General features: G+C 46.2%; 1 protein-coding gene across 1 annotated transcript in view; it reads left to right on the top strand.

Moving 5' to 3' along the window:
• The window catches only part of LOC147902798 (uncharacterized), a 281,519-nt gene extending 262,580 nt beyond the window's left edge, over positions 1–18,939 (top strand). Inside the window, exons 14-16 of the mRNA XM_087374222.1 lie at positions 14,197–14,420; positions 18,059–18,182; positions 18,301–18,939. Coding sequence (XP_087230348.1) covers positions 14,197–14,420; positions 18,059–18,182; positions 18,301–18,812 — 860 coding nt within the window. The 3' untranslated portion in view covers positions 18,813–18,939. The remainder of the gene's footprint in view (positions 1–14,196; positions 14,421–18,058; positions 18,183–18,300) is intronic.
• The last annotated feature ends 2,357 nt before the right edge of the window (positions 18,940–21,296 follow it).

The raw sequence follows: 21,296 nt of genomic DNA, 5'->3' as shown, positions 1-21,296 counted from the left end.
AGGGGGGGAGGAGGGGGGCTGGAGCTAGGAGGGGAGAAGGGGAGATGCAGAGGGTGTAGGGAGGAGAAGGGGGGAGAGCTGCGCAGGAGAGGGGGACGTAGGCTGTGCGCAGGAGAAGGGGGGAAGGGCAGGTAGAGGGAGAGGAGGGAGGTGCTGCGCAGGAAGGAGGGGGAGAAGCAGGGTGGTGAGGATAGCAAGAGAGGGGGGCTGTTGCGCAGGGGGGAGGGGGCAGGTAGAGGGAGAGGAGGGAGGTGCTGCGCAGGAAGGAGGGGGAGAAGCAGGGTGGTGAGGATAGCAAGAGAGGGGGGCTGTTGCGCAGGGGGGAGGGGGCAGGTAGAGGGAGAGGAGGGAGGTGCTGCGCAGGAAGGAGGGGGAGAAGCAGGGTGAGGAGAGGAAAAGAGGGGGGGCTGTTTCGCAGGAGGGGAGAGGAGGGGTGGTGAGGAGAGGAAGAGAGGGGGAGCTGTTTCGCAGGAGGGGAGAGCAGGGGTGGTGAGGGGAGGAAGAGAGGGGGGCTGTTTCGCAGGAGGGGAGAGGAGGGGTGGTGAGGAGAGGAAGAGAGGGGGAGCTGTTTTGCAGGAGGGGAGAGGAGGGGTGGTGAGGAGAGGAAGAGAGAGGGGGGGGGGCTGTTGCGCAGGAGGGGAGGGGAGGGGTGGTGAGGAGAGGAAGAGAGGAGGGCTGTGTCGCAGGAGGGGAGAGAAGCTGTGGTGAGGAGAGGAAGAGAGGGGGAGCTGGAGCTGTTGCGCAGGAGGGGAGGGGGCAGGTAGAGGGAGAGGAGGGGGGTGCTGCGCAGGGAGGAGGGGGAGAAGCAGGGTGGTGAGGAGAGGAAGAGAGGGGGGCTGGAGCTGTTGCGCAGGAGGGGAGGGGGCAGGTAGAGGGAGAGGAGGGAGGTGCTGCGCAGGAAGGAGGGGGAGAAGCAGGGTGAGGAGAGGAAAAGAGGGGGGGGGCTGTTTCGCAGGAGGGGAGAGGAGGGGTGGTGAGGAGAGGAAGAGAGGGGGAGCTGTTTCGCAGGAGGGGAGAGGAGGGGTGGTGAGGAGAGGAAGAGAGGGGGAGCTGTTTTGCAGGAGGGGAGAGGAGGGGTGGTGAGGAGAGGAAGAGAGAGGGGGGGGGCTGTTGCGCAGGAGGGGAGGGGGCAGGTAGAGGGAGAGGAGGGAGGAGAGGGAGCTGCGTGGAGAGGGAGCGAGCTGGTTGCCAAGGAGAGGAGAGTTGGGAGGAGGATAGTTGGCCACCCAACTAGGGCGCTTGTGAATGGGGTATATAAAGGGTGGAGAAACCAATGGAGGGGAGAGAAAGCCAGAAAGCAAATCCGCCAAACTTAACCTTATCCACCAAAAATAGTATATCCACTAAATTTAGCATATTCGTCAAATTTAGCTTATTGCCAAATTTAGCATATCTGCCACATTTAGCTAAGTGCCAAAAATAGGTTGGACGTGCATCAGGATTATGGAAGATGGAAGAAAAAGAGATGAGTGTGACAAAGGTGGAAAGAGAAGACATTTGTAAGAGGGAGGTAGGGGTTTGGTCATAGGGTGGAAAGAGAAGGTGTTTGTAAGAGGGAGATGGAGAGTTGGTCACAGGGTGGAAAGAGAAGGTGTTTGTAAGAAAGAGGTAGAACTTGGACAGAGGGTGGAAAGAGAAGAGTTTTATAAGAGAGGTAGAAGTTGGACATAGGGTGGAAAGAGAAGGTTTTTGTAAGAGAGAGGTAGGGAGTTGGACAGAGGGTGGAAAGAGAAGGTGTTTGTAAGAGAGAGGTAGGGAGTTGGACAGAGGGTGGAAAGAGAAGGTGTTTGTAAGAGAGAGGTAGAACTTAGACAGAGGGTGGAAAGAGAAGAGTTTTGTAAGAGAGAGGTAGAAGTTGGACATAGGGTGGAAAGAGAAGGTTTTTGTAAGAGAGAGGTAGGGAGTTGGACAGAGGGTGGAAAGAGAAGGTTTCTGTAAGAGAGAGGTAGGAGTTGGACATAGGGTGGAAAGAGAAGGTTTTTGTAAGAGAGAGGTAGGAGTTGGACATAGGGTGGAAAGAGAAGGTTTTTGTAAGAGAGAGGTAGGAGTTGGGGACAGAGGGTGGAAAGAGAAGGTTTCTGTAAGAGAGAGGTAGGAGTTGGACATAGGGTGGAAAGAGAAGGTTTTTGTAAGAGAGAGGTAGGAGTTGGACAGAGGGTGGAAAGAGAAGGTGTTTGTAAGAGAGAGGTAGAACTTGGACAGAGGGTGGAAAGAGAAGAGTTTTGTAAGAGAGAGGTAGAAGTTGGACATAGGGTGGAAAGAGAAGGTTTTTGTAAGAGAGAGGTAGGGAGTTGGACAGAGGGTGGAAAGAGAAGGTTTCTGTAAGAGAGAGGTAGGAGTTGGACATAGGGTGGAAAGAAAAGGTTTCTGTAAGAGAGAGGTAGGGAGTTGGACAGAGGGTGGAAAGAGAAGGTGTTTGTAAGAGAGAGGTAGAACTTGGACAGAGGGTGGAAAGAGAAGAGTTTTGTAAGAGAGAGGTAGAAGTTGGACATAGGGTGGAAAGAGAAGGTTTTTGTAAGAGAGAGGTAGGGAGTTGGACAGAGGGTGGAAAGAGAAGGTTTCTGTAAGAGAGAGATAGGAGTTGGACATAGGGTGGAAAGAGAAGGTTTTTGTAAGAGAGAGGTAGGAGTTGGACATAGGGTGGAAAGAGAAGGTTTTTGTAAGAGAGAGGTAGGAGTTGGGGACAGAGGGTGGAAAGAGAAGGTTTCTGTAAGAGAGAGGTAGGAGTTGGACATAGGGTGGAAAGAGAAGGTTTTTGTAAGAGAGAGGTAGGAGTTGGACAGAGGGTGGAAAGAGAAGGTGTTTGTAAGAGAGAGGTAGAACTTGGACAGAGGGTGGAAAGAGAAGGTTTTTGTAAGAGAGAGGTAGGAGTTGGACAGAGGGTGGAAAGAGAAGGTGTATGTAAGAGAGAGGTAGAACTTGGACAGAGGGTGGAAAGAGAAGAGTTTTGTAAGAGAGAGGTAGAAGTTGGACATAGGGTGGAAAGAGAAGGTTTTTGTAAGAGAGAGGTAGGGAGTTGGACATAGGGTGGAAAGAGAAGGTTTTTGTAAGAGAGAGGTAGGAGTTGGATAGAGGGTGGAAAGAGAAGGTGTTTGTAAGAGAGAGGTAGAACTTGGACAGAGGGTGGAAAGAGAAGGTTTTTGTAAGAGAGAGGTAGGAGTTGGACAGAGGGTGGAAAGAGAAGGTGTTTGTAAGAGAGAGGTAGAACTTGGACAGAGGGTGGAAAGAGAAGAGTTTTGTAAGAGAGAGGTAGAAGTTGGACATAGGGTGGAAAGAGAAGGTTTTTGTAAGAGAGAGGTAGGGAGTTGGACAGAGGGTGGAAAGAGAAGGTGTTTGTAAGAGAGAGGTAGAACTTGGACAGAGGGTGGAAAGAGAAGAGTTTTGTAAGAGAGAGGTAGAAGTTGGACATAGGGTGGAAAGAGAAGGTTTTTGTAAGAGAGAGGTAGGGAGTTGGACAGAGGGTGGAAAGAGAAGGTTTCTGTAAGAGAGAGGTAGGAGTTGGACATAGGGTGGAAAGAGAAGGTTTTTGTAAGAGAGAGGTAGGAGTTGGACATAGGGTGGAAAGAGAAGGTTTTTGTAAGAGAGAGGTAGGAGTTGGGGACAGAGGGTGGAAAGAGAAGGTTTCTGTAAGAGAGAGGTAGGAGTTGGACATAGGGTGGAAAGAGAAGGTTTTTGTAAGAGAGAGGTAGGAGTTGGACAGAGGGTGGAAAGAGAAGGTGTTTGTAAGAGAGAGGTAGAACTTGGACAGAGGGTGGAAAGAGAAGAGTTTTGTAAGAGAGAGGTAGAAGTTGGACATAGGGTGGAAAGAGAAGGTTTTTGTAAGAGAGAGGTAGGGAGTTGGACAGAGGGTGGAAAGAGAAGGTTTCTGTAAGAGAGAGGTAGGAGTTGGACATAGGGTGGAAAGAGAAGGTTTCTGTAAGAGAGAGGTAGGGAGTTGGACAGAGGGTGGAAAGAGAAGGTGTTTGTAAGAGAGAGGTAGAACTTGGACAGAGGGTGGAAAGAGAAGAGTTTTGTAAGAGAGAGGTAGAAGTTGGACATAGGGTGGAAAGAGAAGGTGTTTGTAAGAGAGAGGTAGGAGTTGGAGAGAAGGTAGAAGGAGAAGGAGTTTGTAAAACAGGATGAAAAGGGGAGGCCGTAGTTAGAGAGAGAAAGTAACACAGAGTGAAAAAGGGAGGCCGCATTTTAAGGGTGGTCATTTAGAGAGAGATAGTGGTACGGGATGAAGAAAGGTGGTCACGCTTAGAGAGAGAAAGTGGCTCGGGGTGAAAAATGGAGGGCTCACTTAGAGAGAGAAAGTGACACTAGGGGCAGAGAAGAGGACCCTTGTAGAAAGAGAAAGTGGCCCTCACTCAGAGGGAGAAGATGTCACCAGGAAGAAGAAGGACTAGGAGGGTGTTTTCTCATTGATCATGGTACCTCTTGATACGTGACCCATTCACCGGTGCAGGTAGGAGTCTGCCTTCCAAAGTGGCCAAGTAGACTCCACCACTTGGGATAAGCTTGGCAATGAAAAATGGACCTGTCCAACCACTCTCAAACTTAGGTTTGTGTTTGAGAAACTTACTGGAATACAAGAGTACTAAATCTCCGACTTTGAAATTTCTTTTTCTGAGGTTCCGGTCATGCCAAGCTTTTTGTCGCTTCTGCCAAACTTCTTGAGCGAAAACTGCTTCACGTCGATGCTCTGCCAGTGCTTCCAAATCCCACAAGCGTTCCATTGTGCAGGCTTCGAAGTTGTCATTTTTGGCTGGAAGAATCCTGTGAGTGTCAAGATGAAACTCATAAGGCATAACGGCCTCCAGTCCATAGACCAGCTCGAAGGATGAATACCCAGTACTCGCCTTGTAAGCCGTTCGATAGGCGAATAAAGCAGCTGGAAGTACGTCGTCCCAATCGGCTAGAGAGTTTAGGCAAAGTCGATGCACGATCCCGCACATTGTGCGATTTGAGCTCTCAGCTAGACCATTGGCACGTGGGTAATAAGGAGATGAAAATTTGTGAACTATTTGAAGCGGGTGAACTAGTGCAGCAATGGTGTCATTTAGGAAGTGAGACCCTCTATCACTTATCAACTCAACAGGACAACCAAACCGAGAGATGATCTGGTCATATAGAAATGTGGCTACTACCTGGGCTGTACAGTTCTTGACTGCCTTGGCTTCGACCCATTTGGTTCCATAGTCGGTGGCAAGCAGAGCATACTTGTTCCCTCGGCGTGTGGCAGGAGAGATGGGTCCAATGAAATCCAATCCCCAGCGATAGAAGGGAGGCACCGGAGTGAATGGTTTGAGAGGGAGGTACTCACGCCTCGTAGGCTTGGGGCCCGCTCGTTGACATGAATCACATCTGGTCACATGAACATGGCAGTCGCGGAAGAGCTTCGGCCACCAGAACCCTGCTCGCATGATCTTACGAGCAGTAGCATCTGAGGCCATATGCCCTCCACCTATGCCAGCATGTGCCTCTTTAAGAATGGATTGTGTCTCGTGTGGAAGCACACACCGTCTCAAGATCTGATCCTTCCCAAGCTTGTACAATTGACCTGCAATCAACTTAAAAGGAGCAGCTTGAAGGATCCGTTTGTTTCTCTGTTGGAGTTAATCCTGGAGGAAAGCCACCTGTAGACAAGAGGTGTACTATGTTGGCATACCATGGTGGGAAGCAGTCCACCGCAAATAGGCATTCATCAGGTAGTGCTGTTATCCCGAACAAGCCTGCATCGGGTAAGTCATCGGTGATACCACTGGCTGGTTCCCCGGAATGTAACCTGGACAAGTGGTCTGCAGGTTGATGCAGTCTCCCAGCCCTCACCACAATGTCGAATTCAAATTCTTGAAAGAGAAGAATCCATCTGCTTATCCGGCCACCAAGAGTAGGCTTATTCAATAAATACTTAAGAGCTTGATGATCAGTGATGATCACAAACTTGTTGCCCAAGAGGTAGTGACGATACTTGGTCATGGCATAAACCATGCCGAGCCCCTCCCTCTCTGTGGTACTGTAATTGCGTTCTGCTCCATTGAGTTGTCGACTCGCGAAGTAGATGGGCAAATCAATCTTAGTATCCTGGTTAGGTTGAGCCAGTATAGCACCTACTGCCCACCCACTAGCATCCACATGGACATGAAAAATTACGTCCCAATCGGGCTGCCGGAGGATGGGGGCCTTCACGAGGCGATGCTTGAGATCATCAAAGGCTAGTTGTTGTGGGGTGGCCCAGACAAACGATCGGTCTTGATGTAGGAGTTCTGTCAGTGCAATAGCAATGTCGGCATAGAAACGTATGAACCTTCGGTAATATCCTACATGCCCTAAGAAGGACTTCACCTCTTTGGGTGTACGAGGGATGGGCAATGAGATGATCACCTCTACCTTTGCGGGATCCGTGGTCATGCCCTCAGCAGAAACAATATGACCAAGGAGAACACCTCGGAGTGCGAGAAAGAAACATTTGTCAGGGTTCAAACACAGGCGCACTTCCCTGCACTTATCAAAGACCCATCTCAACTTATGTAGATGATCATTTTGTATGGCCGGATCAAGATGGGAGGCCGATTTACCATTAAAAACAGAGAAGTCATCTAGAAATACCTCAAGAAACTTGCCGATCTTCTCTTGAAAGAGTTTGGTTACAAGTCGTTGAAAGGTTGCCGGGGCATTACATAATCCAAAGGGCATCATTCGGTAGGCGTATGTTCCCCATTGAGTGACAAAGGTAGTCTTGGGCTGATCCTGTTCTTTCACTCGAACTTGGTTGTACCCGCTATATCCATCCATGAATGAGTATAAAGCATGTCCTGCCACTGTCTCCAACACTCTATCTGTGAAGGGAAGGGGGAACCTATCACGTCGTGTTGCAGCATTCAAACTCCGATAGTCAACACATATTCTAAGTTTGCCGGTCTCTCTTTTGGGTACAATGACAATTCCACTGACCCAATCGGAGTAATCCACTGGGTAGATTAATCCTGCTTGCTCCATTTTCTGTATATCTGTTTGGACTGCCTTGCCGTAGTTGGGATTCATGCGGTATGGACCTTTAATCACAGGGTCTGCATCGGGATATAAGTCGATGCTATGCTCCATGAAATCAGCGGGCACCCCCTTCAGATCCTTGTAGGACCAAGCAAAGACATCCACAAATTCTTTAAAAAGGTCGGTGACTGCAGCTAGAAGATAGTCATGTTCCCAGACCCAAGTGGCTAACTTCAAATGCCTGGGTTGGTCCTCACTTCCAATGTTGAGATACCGCCAGTTACGTGCCTCATCAACAGGGGCAATGCATTGGGATGTTGAGGTACTTGGTTCACCCATTCCTAGTCCTGTATGTGCTGGAGTATCTTCAAGGGGAAAGTCCCCCTCCACTTCGCTCAACCAAGATGAGGGGTAAGTAACTGGGGAGTTCTCAGGCATTGACTGAGATGTAGAATCAGTAGATGTTGCAGATGTTGTGTGCCTTCGATGCCTCGGTGACTGTTTCAGCATGCCCCGGTAAGGTAAGCCTTCCACCTCATAAGTGGTTTCCGGAAGGTCTTGAATTGAGGGGTGGTCGGCTTCTGATAAGAAAAGGTCAAGCAAAGTGAGATCGACCATGTCCTCATCTCTGTATCCGGTATGCACCCTGGGTCCGCCCAAGACCTCAAGCTGTTGGTGGTGATTCTCCTCAAGTTCAACAATGTCTATGTCACTTTCTTCTAAATCACTATCATCATCAGTCTCGTCTTCATTAGTGTTCCTGTTTTCTCTATCATCATCATTGCACTTAGCAGTACCATGGTTGTACACAGTAGTACCATGGTTGTGCACCGTAATACCATGATTGTACTCTGAAGTACCATTGGTGGGTTGTGCCCTACTAGCCTCGTCCCTAGTAGATCCTTCATTGTATCCTATAGTATTGTCAGCATCATTTTGACCAATGTCCTCCATGTCGGCCACTGGACGATCCTCAATGTTTACTGCAGTACCATCATTGTCCTCAGTACGATCTGTGGTGTCCACTGTAGTACCCCTAGTGACCATTCTCTTATACATGTGTGGACTATTGCAAAGTCCAAAGGGCATCCTTTCGTAAACTAGTTCAGCCAGACCCTGTCGTTCTGGGTGGATTTCTGACACTGCAAGTAGGTGTTCTTCTTGATCTTCTTGTTGGTATAGTTCCACCATGTTGACCGCTAATGAGCCCAGGGCTCCCATCCAATCCAAAATGACAGCCTCCTCGTCTTCTTTGATCAGCCCGATCCAACAAGTAGGTCAAACTTTCAAATCCTTCTAGGGTTGTCTCCTCATTGATACCTTGGTCACCACCCGTGGGCCAGTCCCCACAGGCCCAATGCTCCTCTTCGACTCCGGCTTGTTCTTCAAAATCCTCCTCTCCTAGTTCTATTGGTATGTGCCTTGCCTGCCCTGTGACCATATCTATTTCGAGGGATGTCGATCCCAGGGGCAATCGAACTTCATCAGTTGACCAATCCTGAATGGCTTTTGAAGACCGCAACCATGGCCGACCAAGAAGTAGAGGGTAAGTTTGTTCATTTTCGGTCATATCAAGGACAACAAAATTGGAGAGAAAAGTTACTCCGCCAATCTTCATGTGAACACCTTTGACTGCACCCATTGGTTTTACTCTGCGTTGATCAGCCATGCGTACCTGAAAGTGAACATCACTTGTCAACTTCAACCCTAGTTTTTGGAGTGTACCTTTTGGCATAATGTTCACAGCCGCCCCACCATCGAGGAAGACGTCCTTCAGCTCCACGCCATGGATCTCCACGGTGAGCTTGGGACTTTGTTCACAAGTGAGGGCAGCGTAGGCAGAGAAGTGGTCCGGTGTAGACCCATGCTGAGCCGGTAATGTCTCTGGTGGTGGCCCACTCGGAGTAGATCCCTTGTGTCGACCTCCTGGGAGGCGATTCAGAAACGTAATAGTCTGATGCTTGATTTGGGGGGACAATAGGCAAAGTTGTCGTAGAGTGAGGTTGGGTTTGAAACTCATAAGATCTTCAAACAAGGAGTAGTGGTGGACACTAGCATTAGCCTTTTGCAACTTCATCCTCCTAGCCTCTGGCCGAGGGTCGAAGCTTACACGAGGATGTGGATGTAGGTCTGAACTGTGAGTCATTGTCTCCAGTGGTTTCTCTTCCATTACTCCTTTCCCTTTTTCCTGGGCAGAACTAGATCTTGTCCCCATAGCCTCTTCTCTGTTGAGTGCTGTTGAGGACAAAGTGGGAGGACCTACTCGTGCCTCCTTATCCCGGTACTGTCCGAGGGTTGTCACTTCTGTTGCAAACCTCACAGTTCTGGACTTGCGGGATGGAAGCTGACGTGTGCTACCTTCATCTTCAGAACTTGTTTGAAGATCTCTCGTGACACCCTTTACTACCTCCTGATACCTCAAAGGCATAGAGTGATCCCCCGAGGATGAGGCACTCCTAGAGTTAGTGGTTGACCTTAATGGTTGTGGGCCCTTCGAGTTTGTTTCTGAATCACTATCAGAAGCCAGCATGGGTGGTCTATTCCTGGGCGTACTGTTGTGTACCTTGGAGGAGGAGAATGACCTTGGTGGGGGAACACTTGTTGAACTCATTGGTGCTGAGGTCTCCGGTGCTGACTCTGAGTCACCCTTACATTTGTCACCTTTTGTATGTGACCGTGTCACAGCGCCCAACACTGCGCCAATCAAATGGGGATTGTTGCCCTCCCCCGCCACTACTACATCAACCATATTCACTTGGGATGCGGGTTCCACTCTTCTATTGGGACAATCTCTGGTGTAGTGGTCATTTGTGTTGCACTGTGTACAAGAGGGTCCCCCGAACGGCTGTGTACAATCATCTTGGTAGTGGCCGTACTCGCCACATCTGTAACACATGATGGGTCTTCTAAAGTTTGTACCCCTGCCTGCACCTCCGCGTCCACCTCTGAAACCACCCCTTCGACCGCGTTGATAAGAGGGTCCATAGCCACCTCCTGACATAGGTGGTTGGTACGGGGCATAGTATGGTTGAGGATAGAAATAAGGGGAACCAATTGAATTGGGGGCAGGAGCTTGGAGCAAAGGGGGAGTCGGAAGCAATGGAGGTGGCATGACAGGAGGAGGAGGTGGCTCAGATGCTCGTGCAAGAGGGGGAGCAGGAGATACTTCTGCTGGTCCAGAAGTTATGGGTACCGTTCTGTTGACTGCAGCAATCAGAGGTTCCCCCGAGGTATACTCTGGAAGAAGCTTCCTTAATCCTTTAAGGTACCTACACTCAGAGGCATCATGTCCATGGATCTCACAAAATGTACAAAATGAGGTAGAAGTAGGTACCTTTCGCTTGGAGGGGCACTCCCAGTAACCATGGTTAGAACCCTTGCATTCGGTGCACCAAAGGCCACTTCGAATTTGGGCCTCAAAGGACGATTGGCCATCCACCTTTATTCTATCTTTCAGGCCTTCTTTGATTTCTTCTAACTCCTTCTTGAGTTGCTGCCATGCGGATGATCCCTCCTCTCTTGGGAGTTGGGTGGTCGTATTCGTTGATGAGGCAAAGCTTAACTGTGACCGTTCCATCTTGACAGCTTCTTTTAGGAAGTCTTGAAGTGAGGCATGTTCAGGGAGTTTATCCACCAACCTTATAGCAATGGAAGGGGGTAATGCTTTCAAAAACCATCCCTTCATAACAGCATCATTAGGTGGCACAGACATCTTTGCCGCCAAGACCCTCATCCTTGTGTACATCTCAGAGATGCTTTCTCCAGGCTTCATGGTGTCAGTGGACAACTCTTGGACAATCATGTGTTCGAATTTTTCCAACTTGAAAGTGCGTAAAAATTCCTCCCTTAGGTCTGTCCACGTCTGGAAGTGGTCCGGAGGAAACTGACTGTACCATACATCCGCTGCATCCTCCAATGACGAAGGAAAGATGTGAAGGAACGCATGCTCATTCTCCACACCTTTAGCTTTACATGCTGTGAGGAACTTCCTCACATGAGCTTCCGCATCCTCATGGAGGTGGCCTTTGAACTTTTGAGTCTTCACGTGGACCTTGTTGAGTAGCTCAAGAAGTCTAGCTCTGTCTGGGGGACTGAGAACGGCCATCCCCACCCGAGAGGTTGGAGAAGATGCAAGAGTTGGAGGGAGTCCTGATGGGGCTGTAATGAGTGTTGGTGTTCCCAAGGAGGAGACCACCCCGACAACTCCTCCTGTGGAGGACCACAATGGGGAAGTCACTACTGATGTAGTCATAGAGGGAGTGTACCCAGATGGTAGCGCGTAAGTGGGGGGTCTCGGTGTTGCAGAGGGAAAGGGTGAGAACATGGAAGATGTGGGGGTGAAAGAGGATGGGGGAGCATTTGGGAAAGAAAGGGACGGAGCTGAAGTCATGGATGAGTAGGCAGAAGGGAAGGAAGGAGGTGGTGGAAAAGGCAACACCGGTGTGGATGGAAAGGGAGGTAAAGGCATGGCCGGAGCAAAAGTACCCCCCAATGGAATAGATGTAGAAGAAGGATTAGCTAGGAGCCCGGAGCTATGCATAACAGATGAGGTCGCAGCTTGTCCACAAGAGGTTGAGGCAGGAGCAGATGGAGTCACCACTCTGGTAGAAGAGGTGGTTGATGAAGACATCGTTGCAGGAAGAGAAGAGGGGCTTCCTTGACCTTGATGAGTCCCTGAGGAGCCCTCGTCCTTAGTACCCTCTTCTTTCACCTGTTCTCCGCTTTGCACTTCTTCTTCTCCGGAGTCCGGATCTGACCACCAGGGTCCCTGTTGGTCCAAGTCAATGAGAGTGTCGATGAAGTTACTTGCTCTGGCTACTGCTCCAGTGGGCTCACTTTGTGCTCGAGTTGAGGGCTTCGCAAACTTACGTCGCACGTAATGCTTCTTGTACCTAGTTTGGTCTGCCGGAAGTCTTTTCTCCACTCTCCTCAAGTACCTCCTAGTTCTCTCACTAGCTCCTTCAAAGGTTTCAGAACTACTCGGCATAAGACCTCTCTCTAGGACCCTAGATCACGACTTCTCTCGTGCTACTCAATACCAGCAGTGTCCCACCGTGATCGCCATAAACTGTTTGAGGGGAGGGGTTCCTATCCTTCCGGAGGTGTTACCGGAGGCCAAAGGCCACTGGTGTGAGAAGCATGAGTTGTGCAATGCTCTAATGCAATGGATCGTGCAGAGCGCACCGTGCAGTAGTGTGCGAGTGTCGTATGCTATACTGCAGTGAACGACGACGTAAGAGTGCACTATGCTAAGTGACAATCACCGGTGAACTCCACAACATAAGCAAAATAAGAAAATCCTACACTGGTGAACAATCCCCATATCCGGAAGAGACAAGAGAGATGAGAAAGTGACCGAATTGGCCAATGTACATATCACTGGACGTATCCCCAGGTCACAAGTCGCAAGTCACAAGAATACACAAGTCGCAAATCACCAGAATACACAGGTCTATCCCCATAGTAGACAAAGGGTACACACAAATCTCTCACATTCGCTCCTTGGCGAGCTCGTAGCTCTAGCCTCTATCTCTCCTCACTCTCCTCCTTTCGCTCCCGTGCCGAATGCCGAATGCTGAATGCCGCCCCTTTCTCTCTCCCTTCTCCTTCATCTTCATCCCCCGCCTTGGAGGGTCCCTTCTTCGCTGAGAATCTCCCTCTCTTTCTTCCCATTGGTCATCCTCTTATCTCCTTAGCTGTTGAGGATAGCCGTTGCGCCGCTGGCTCTCTTGATGGCTTCAGCGACTTCCTGACTCCCTGACTTGCCAACCTGATGGTATAAATTCTCCATGTGCAGGTGAGCTGGTTCACCGCACCTCTTGATGGCTTCAGCAACTTTCTGACTCCCTGACTCGCCAGCCCGATGGTGTAAATTCTCCATGTGCAGGTGAGTTGGTTCACCGCACCACTGCACCACTGTATCACTGAACCACTGTGTAATATAAATACTCCTGACTGCTCCATGTGCTAAGCTCACTCTCCGTGTGCGCAGCTCTTGATGACCTGTGGTTGACATGTGTCGACCTGTGGTTGACCTGTGTCGACCTGTGGTTGACCTGTGTCGACCTGTGGTTGACAGCCTCGACAGTACTCCTAGATGAACCCGTGTGATCGCGTGGCTAACTTGTGTTGACACATGGTCAACATGTGGTCAACAGATGTCGTCATGTGGTCAACGCCTGTCGACAGGTGGTCGTGTGATAAGGTAACAGTTTGGGATTGCAATCAAGCGAGAATTGTTTGGAAAGGAGTTGCTCGGATACTCAGCATTTTTCATACTTCCCCTTTCTTCATGACTTGGGGCTCGGTCGCATGGTTATCCCTTACTGGGCCCCAGGTGTTTTATGAGGGTGAGCCTTCTTCTTGGGCACTCTCGATCCGCCGACAGATGATAGAGCCCTGCTCTCTTCAGGATGTACCACATATTCCTTTCAGAGGTTCACATGTTTCAGTGGACACCTCTTGGGAGATTTTGGCTAGCATTTCCTCTTGGCACATTTGGAGAGCCAGATGCACAGAGGCCTTGGATGACACCCAGATACACCCATCACAGGTGTTCACGGGTATTTGGAGTGACATGGTTCACACTTTGATAGCTATATGGGCTAGCATGCAGGGCCCTTCACGGGCAGCCTCTTCTTGGAGGGACTATATTTCTTCGAGTTTGGAGGGGTTCTCCTTTTTTCTCGGAGGTTGCTACCGGATTGAGATGGCACTATCAGCCCCAATCCTTTCTTTTTGGCTCTTGAGCTTTTCATGCATTGCATGGTGTATCCCGTATTCCCGTATGGAGCTTGCTCTAACGGTTTTCTTTTATACTTAATAGAAGTCTCTTTTTTGCAAATGCCATGACTTGCTAAACAGCTACCATTTCTGGCTATGCCTGCTATAACTGCTGTGAGTTTTCAGCCGTGCCTGTTATAACTGTGTGACTTGCTAAACTGCTACCCTTCACTATATCAAACAGCCAGTATATTAGAGGTTGTGATGTTTCTAAATACCACCACACTTAATGCATGGCCTCTCACCCACAGATCCTATAATACTATTTATTTCCTTTTGTGAACATAATTTCATACCTACAAGTTGACTTAGAATAATAATCCTGCATTCCTTTCAATGGTTTCTATTTTCATTCAATCTTACATTTCTTTCAGCCTAAAATAAAATCTGTGGTATATAATGCACTAAGTGAACTGCAAACGTGTTATTTTGCTGCAGCAATGATACCAGGAAAAAAGGTCAGAGCTTGCTTTGGATTTTGTGACATCCGCAATTTCACAGATGCCACTGAATGCCTTCAGGAAGATGTCATGGTTTTTGTGAATAAAATTGCAGAGTTAGTACACGAAAAAGTCATTACTCATCATGGATATCCAAACAAAAATATTGGTGATGCTTTTTTATCGGTTTGGAAGAAAACATTTTCTGATGCTGCAAACAAGGTAAATTCAAACTTCACATTATTCATTTTTGGTGAAGCTCCTTGGATATTCCAAAAGGCTTTGTATTACAGAAGTCTGCAGTAAAAGGGAAATTTTGGCTTTCTTCATTTTAACATCGCACAGAATTCATGTAGTCTGAATAAAAAGTTCAGATTCACATTCCTTCATGTCTGGTTAATTTTACTTTCTCTCTAGTCCATTCTTGTAAGGGTTTGTATCACTCTCCTTCAAGGGGACACAAGATGATTTTTCCCAATCAAAGGCTATCAAGCTTGCTGTCACAGCCACAATATTCTCTTTAAAGTCTTTGCATTCTCACTTAAGTCCTTGTGCCATACATTTCCCAGTGGATATTGAAGACCGACTGAAAAAATATATTCATGGCCTTATTTTTTCTAGCAATGTTGTTGATCTGTTTACTTGAACTATTTACTTGACTGAAATACTTGAGACTGAAAAGGAAACTGAGTTGCCAGAGGATGTTTGGTCTTAAAGGTATAGAGTGATCGGAGTAAGAGGTCAGATGTCAGATTGATTCCATGCCAAAAAATAGTATGGCTGATATTCTATTCTTCACAAGCCTCCTACTGACATGAACTCTAATTTACCTTACATTTTGGTTGTGATTTTTTGATTCTACGAGGGAGTGCTATGCACATGCAACAAGTTAAGGGTGCACCCAACCTTTTGTAAAAATCAAGAAATTTTCTTGATTTGTGCAACAGGTTGGATATACCCCCCAACCTGTTGCTCAAGCAACACCCCCAACCTGTTGCTCAAGCAATAGGTTGGGGGATAAATTTCTTGATTTATGCAACAAGTTGGATATATCAAGCAACAGGTTGGGAGTCACCCCAACCTATTTCTCAAGAAATAGGTTGGGGGTATATCCAACCTATTACACAAATCAAGAAAATTCTTGACTTGTGCAACATGTTGGGGGATATATCCAACCTGTTGCACAAATCAAGAAAATTCCTTGATTTTGGCAATAGGTTGGGTGCACCATCAACATGTTCCACTTGCAACAGGATCGTTCAAGTGCAAATCGTTCCAGTGCAAGTTATTTAAAACCTGTTGTCCTTGACTGAGGACTCCACAAATTGTCCAATTTCCACTCCACTAGCATTGTTGGTCACACAGAATTCTTGGTCAAATTCTGGCAATGTAAGGATGGGAACTGTGGTCAAGGCATCCTTTAATGTTTGGAAACTCTCTTGACATTCAGGGGTACATTGGATAGTAGATGGTCCGCTGTCATTGGCCTGGCAATTCTAGCAAAGTCTTGAATAAATTGCCTATAAAATTCTACTAGACTTTAATGTCTCTTGTGTTTCTTGGAACAGGCGAGTCCCTAATGGGTTCAATCTTTCTAGGTTCCATCTAGACTCCGTCTTTGGACACAATGTGGCCCAAGATACTCTATTTGTTCCACGTAGAAAGAGCACCTGCTTTTCTTTTGCACAGAGTTTGTTCTTTCTCAGAATATCAAGAACCCTCCTCAGGTGTCTTTCATGATCCTCTCTATTCTTTGAATAGACTAGAATGTCATAAAAAAACAATAGGACAAAACCATCTAGGTGTCCTTGGAGCAAAATCTGGCATGAGACAATTGAAGGTTGTTGTGGCATTTGTTGGTCCAAAGGACATAACTACATATTCATAATGCCCATAGTGGGTATTGAAGGCAGTCTTAGGGATGTTTGACTCCCTAATGTTAGCCCAAAGGACATAACTACACATTCATAATGTCCATAGTGATCTAGGTCTGCTCACAGAGGAGCACTGAACTTATAGAAAGAGTACTCGTACAACAATCTTTGTACATGAACCAACCGACCATCTCAAATTTTTGGGCCTGACAAGCCCTTGAGTTTGAAAGACATTATCATCCAGAGTGGGATTTATGCCCTACTCCAGTGACGCCACATTGACAATGCAAAAAATGTGCAAGTTTGGGAGTGGAAGGGCTAGAGAATGGAATTTGAGAAGTTATAGGAAGAGGCTCTTACTGACATGGCCTGGGCCAAGGCATTTGACACAGCATATAATATTCTAGAAGAGTTGTGGTATGCGCAAAGCTTGTTTGCGAGAATACAGGAATAGCACATTGCTATGATAAGCATTTGTGATCCACCAAGGAATTCCAATCAGGTGACAAAGGACGATTGTCATGCAACCAATCAGGCCTGACCAAGGTGGGCAAGTGACATTATAGAAATTCCACTTGTACAAAAATCTTTGTAAAATGAACCGAGCATGTCAGTCTTTGGGCCTTGCCTGTAGGCAAGCCCTTCAGTCAGAAACACTTAACAAATAAAGGCATGAGAGAGCATAAACTGTTTATCTCGTATCCCTGTATGCATGTCATGTGGGGAGCTCAAACTCAACCCTCCCCTCCCCATCAGAAATCCCCTACCCATCAGAAACCCCTACCCATAAAAAGTCCCCTACCCATTAGAAGTCCCCCTTTATAGACCCATGAGCATCCCCTCCCACCCGTTCTTGTCCCAATCTACCTCCAAATGATCATGCTTCTGAGGAGTAAGCCGTATTTAGAAATCTCTTAAATATTGAGAGCCTCAAGAGTGCACTTGTGATCAAGAAAATAGCTGAGAAGCCTCCACTAGCTCCTAGTAGCTCCAAGTTCATAGGTGGGACAGCGTGGAACTTGCTTAGCAATTACTAAGGATTGGCAATTACTGGCTCTCCCACCACCAGAAAGAGGTGGATCATCTCTGCCTGGTGGCCTTGTTTTATGTATAGGCCCCTGATGATCTGTACTTCTGTCAAAGTCATGCTACAAACAATTGGGAATATCCGGGAGACAAATGGCCCTCAAAGCACCTACTCCTACTAGAAGAATTGCCGGCCTTGTTTGAACAAGCCCTACAAAACTATCACCATCAAGGACTTTGAAGGAAAAGCATATTCCAAACTTCTCAGAACCCCTCAAATCGTTTGAACCTGGATCTACATAAAATAGGAAGCTGGTAACATGAATGGGAGACTTAGAGCGCCATTCTGTAGGGCCTACAATGGACAACCTTCCCATCTCTTTCCTCCGTGAGCCCATTATCCCTTCGCTTAGTAGTCATATTTCAGCTTTTTATTCCCCTCCCTCAGGTTGTATGTCCAAGATCTCAGTTCATAACAATATTATGGCCAGCTTTATCTTTCTCCATGGATCTTTGCCCTAAGCTATTTGGACTTTTCAGTACCTTCTATGAAGTAGTCTGATTTTGTAACCACATACTCGATGTGGCATGGTGATGCATTGTGCACAATGACTTGTGGTTGAGGTCATTTGTTGTACAGTTGATCCATTCTTTGTTGCCATTAGATTTTTGTCAAAAGCAAGAACAAAATTGAAATGAAAAGAAAGATACATGTCTTCATTGGCAGGAAAATACAAGATAACAAACCAAAGGGAAATCTCAAATGATGGAAATCTTAGTTTTCCTCATGGATTTCAAAATTGTCGTGTTGAAATATCCATATACAAGGCATGATGCGGTGTAAACATTCTGCATAGGAACGTTTGTTGTTGTCTGCTTAGCTATCGATTCATGTTTTAAGCAAAAAACTCCTTCCAAGGGATCTGATCATGTGCCATCACAATAAACTTTGTAATACAGAAGAGGGGAAGCTCATTTGCTGACCGTGCATTACGCTCATTTTTGGACATCATTTATTCTGTTGAAACCTCTCACACACTCCAGGCATATGCATTGCACCCGGCTATTCAAAGAAGGATGCCAGGTACCTATCGTCAAGCCCCAAAATATGAAATTGTGTTTGTTTATTTACGTTGCAAAACAATCTTGCCATTTCTGAGATTGAAGAAACGATTATAATTCCAGAGCAACCGAATGGACAGGTTATAGGATACGCTTGGGATTTGGGCTTCATGTAGGTTGGGCTATTGAAGGTGCCATTGGCTCTTCGCATAAGGTAGACCCTTCATACTTGTCACCACATGTGAATATGGCTTCACGGCTAGAAGCAGCTACAAAACAATATGGTGTCGTTATTCTCTTATCAGAAACAGTGGTATCAAACTTAACCAAGAGCAGCTTACGAGACAATTGCAGAAAACTAGATAGAATAACAGTCAAGGGAAGTGCAGAGCCTATGATTCTCTATACATATGATATGCCAATGTTTCAGAAGGATCTGATTGGAAACTATTCAGAATACAAGAACACTTTTGAGTCAGCAGTTGATAGTTATATTACTGGAAAATGGCATGAAGCATTGGATAAACTGCATTGGTGTCTTCATTTATGGCCTACTGATAAGCCCATAAATGTACTGGTGGGGTTCATGGCCTCTCAAAAAAATATGGTTCCACAAAATTGGAAAGGCTATCGAGAGCTTACTGAAAAATAGCAACCTGATCCTTAAGCTATTTCCTTTTTGCAACATCCCTTCTCTCTGCTCTCATCATGATACTGAGAAGGCAGATTGATCCCTCAAGTTATTTTTACTGCACAGGCACCCATCTCTGTGCCATCCTCATGATTCAAAAGTCCATGTAGTTTATATGTATTTTAAAACACACTTTTTTGTTCCAGGTAGCGGTGATGTTATGGCATGTCCCCAAACAATTCCTTCAATTCCTCGCCATGGACGATGTATCTTTTAACAGTCATACTAAGCAGCAGAGGGGTGGTAAATGAAAACATGGAACTTGAGAGTGGTAAATTCTTGGGAATTTTGACAAACATGGGTTCCCATAATCCTGGAAACCTATGAAGGATCTTCTGCAAAATAGCAGATTGATACCCCATTTGTTTTCATGGCAAATATATCCTTTTGTTCACTTAATATAAAAAAGATAATCAAAATGCAATTTTAATCCTCCAAGTATTTTGTAACAACAAACATTTCGTCAAATTTCTCGCCAAAGGCTGTGTGCTGCTACATACAATCCAGCATTAGACAATTGGCATCTCATTCCATTGCCATTGTTAAAGCCCATTAGTGTGGGTAGTGGAAGCAGAAGACCCTTGAGAAAGGCTTGTTCCATGGCCATGTTTTGGCAGAACTCAGGATTTGAGACAACATGTTGTCCACCTAAATGTGTAGCACGAGGAGAAACTTTTACTTTGTACACACCCTTAGACAAACGGTGATGTGATTGTATCTTTGAATGTCTTGCAGCCACATTGTTGGCATTATCCAAGCCAACTATCTTACCAACTATTGTTTATATATTTGCTACCTTCATCTGCTATGCACTCTTGTATGGTAATTGATTGTAGTGGTTGAGTGTGTTGGATTGCTTGAGGCTATGAAAGCCTGGTTGCTCTCTTTAACATCCACAAGATATTGACTCCACTCATCTTTCTTTGCCTCGGGTGTTCATCAGGTAGTAAGAGGGAGATATTTTTTATATTTAAACTTTTTGAAATATAAGAGCCAATGTTTAGGTCATGTGAGGACCAATAGTAAGGTACTGTTCATCTAAAAAATGATGAAACATCATCTTTTTTTTTTAGGAGTACTAGATGGCACCTGCCTCCCTATTGGGGGGCTGCTAACATTTTAAAGGCATCTTCCTCTTTATTGGCCCTTACCCTTAGCTAGGGTTCAAGAGGTAAGGTAAAGGGTTTTCAAGTTTCTTGATGGTACAACCATACTTGTTGGAGATAAGCTCCATAGCATTTTTTGGCCAACTAACCACTTGAGAGAAAAATTTGTATCATTGTCGATATATAGAAAACATTCTAATACTTTCAGCAAGACATGTATTGCTATGAAGTGAAATGTAACTGATTCCTTCAATCTTATGTGGTTTGTTGTCATCATTGGAAGAAACCTCATCAATAAAGAATACTTGGGGCTTATCCCAGCTTGTTTCATCAATTAAAAAGTCCTCATCTGAAATGCCCCTGTATGCTACAAGCTTTCCAGATTCTGAAGTGACGTTCACATTGAATTGAAAGCCGTGGTTGACTGCACTTGTTATTCTCAGTTTATGCTCATTCACAAGCTTCTCAACATATGCAATCCCTGTGGTGGGATTTAGGCTCTCATGAACGAGGTGACTACTTCGGTCCCATCATCTTGATTCTTCATCCACTTATGCGCCCATGCCTTTTCCTTAACTGTGGATAAAGCGGCTATATGCTTCACAATATTAGGGTCAATATTGCATTGACCAATAGGGATATGTTTTTCTGTGAGCAAATATCTAATCGCACTATCCACTGCATCACGTTTCACTTGTATGTTCCATGCAATGATCTTTGTCCTTCTTGCCAAAAAACCATTCTTTCTTGAGTAGTTTTTCTGTTGCCATTGTTACATAGCTATCCGGCAAATACTTCACGAGCCTCCACATTCTTGCTGTCACCTCTTTTTTCTCAACCTTTGACTTTTGTGATAGTAACAAAGGACCTTCATAAGTAACCTCACCCTTCTCGTATGCACTACAAACTGCCACAGCTTGTTTAAATACCTCATCAGGTCAAAAAATTATACTTGGGTAGTCAGCATATCTATCTCTCGGTACCTTGAAGCTTGTGAGAGATTCTTCCCATTCTTGACTTCCCCTTGGTATAACTACACGTAAACATGTATAAAAGGTGACTAATGTGTCTGCATTCGCTTTTGTGGCAGTTCTTTTCAAATGTGTTGGAGAACCAAGTGTAGTCCATAGACACCTCACTTTCATTAGGATTTTCGATGTCGAGGTTATCTTACGTTTTACAAAAATATCATGATTCAGTCTTTCGGACTCAATCAAATATTTTGTTGGATGCTTAAAAATACATATTGTAGCGATATAAAAATTGAAGGGAAGAACCTTTGACATTTTCTCTGCAGTGAGTCTTCTGAAGTCCCTTGCTTGTCTAGCAAGTTCATTAC

This window comes from Dipteris shenzhenensis, chromosome 4 (assembly GCF_047967505.1).
Source record: "Dipteris shenzhenensis isolate YYH24624 ecotype China chromosome 4, Dip_SZ_1.0, whole genome shotgun sequence".
Taxonomy (NCBI): domain Eukaryota; kingdom Viridiplantae; phylum Streptophyta; class Polypodiopsida; order Gleicheniales; family Dipteridaceae; genus Dipteris; species Dipteris shenzhenensis.
Note: the sequence above shows the minus strand (reverse complement) of the source record. Positions and strands in the feature narration are given on the sequence as shown.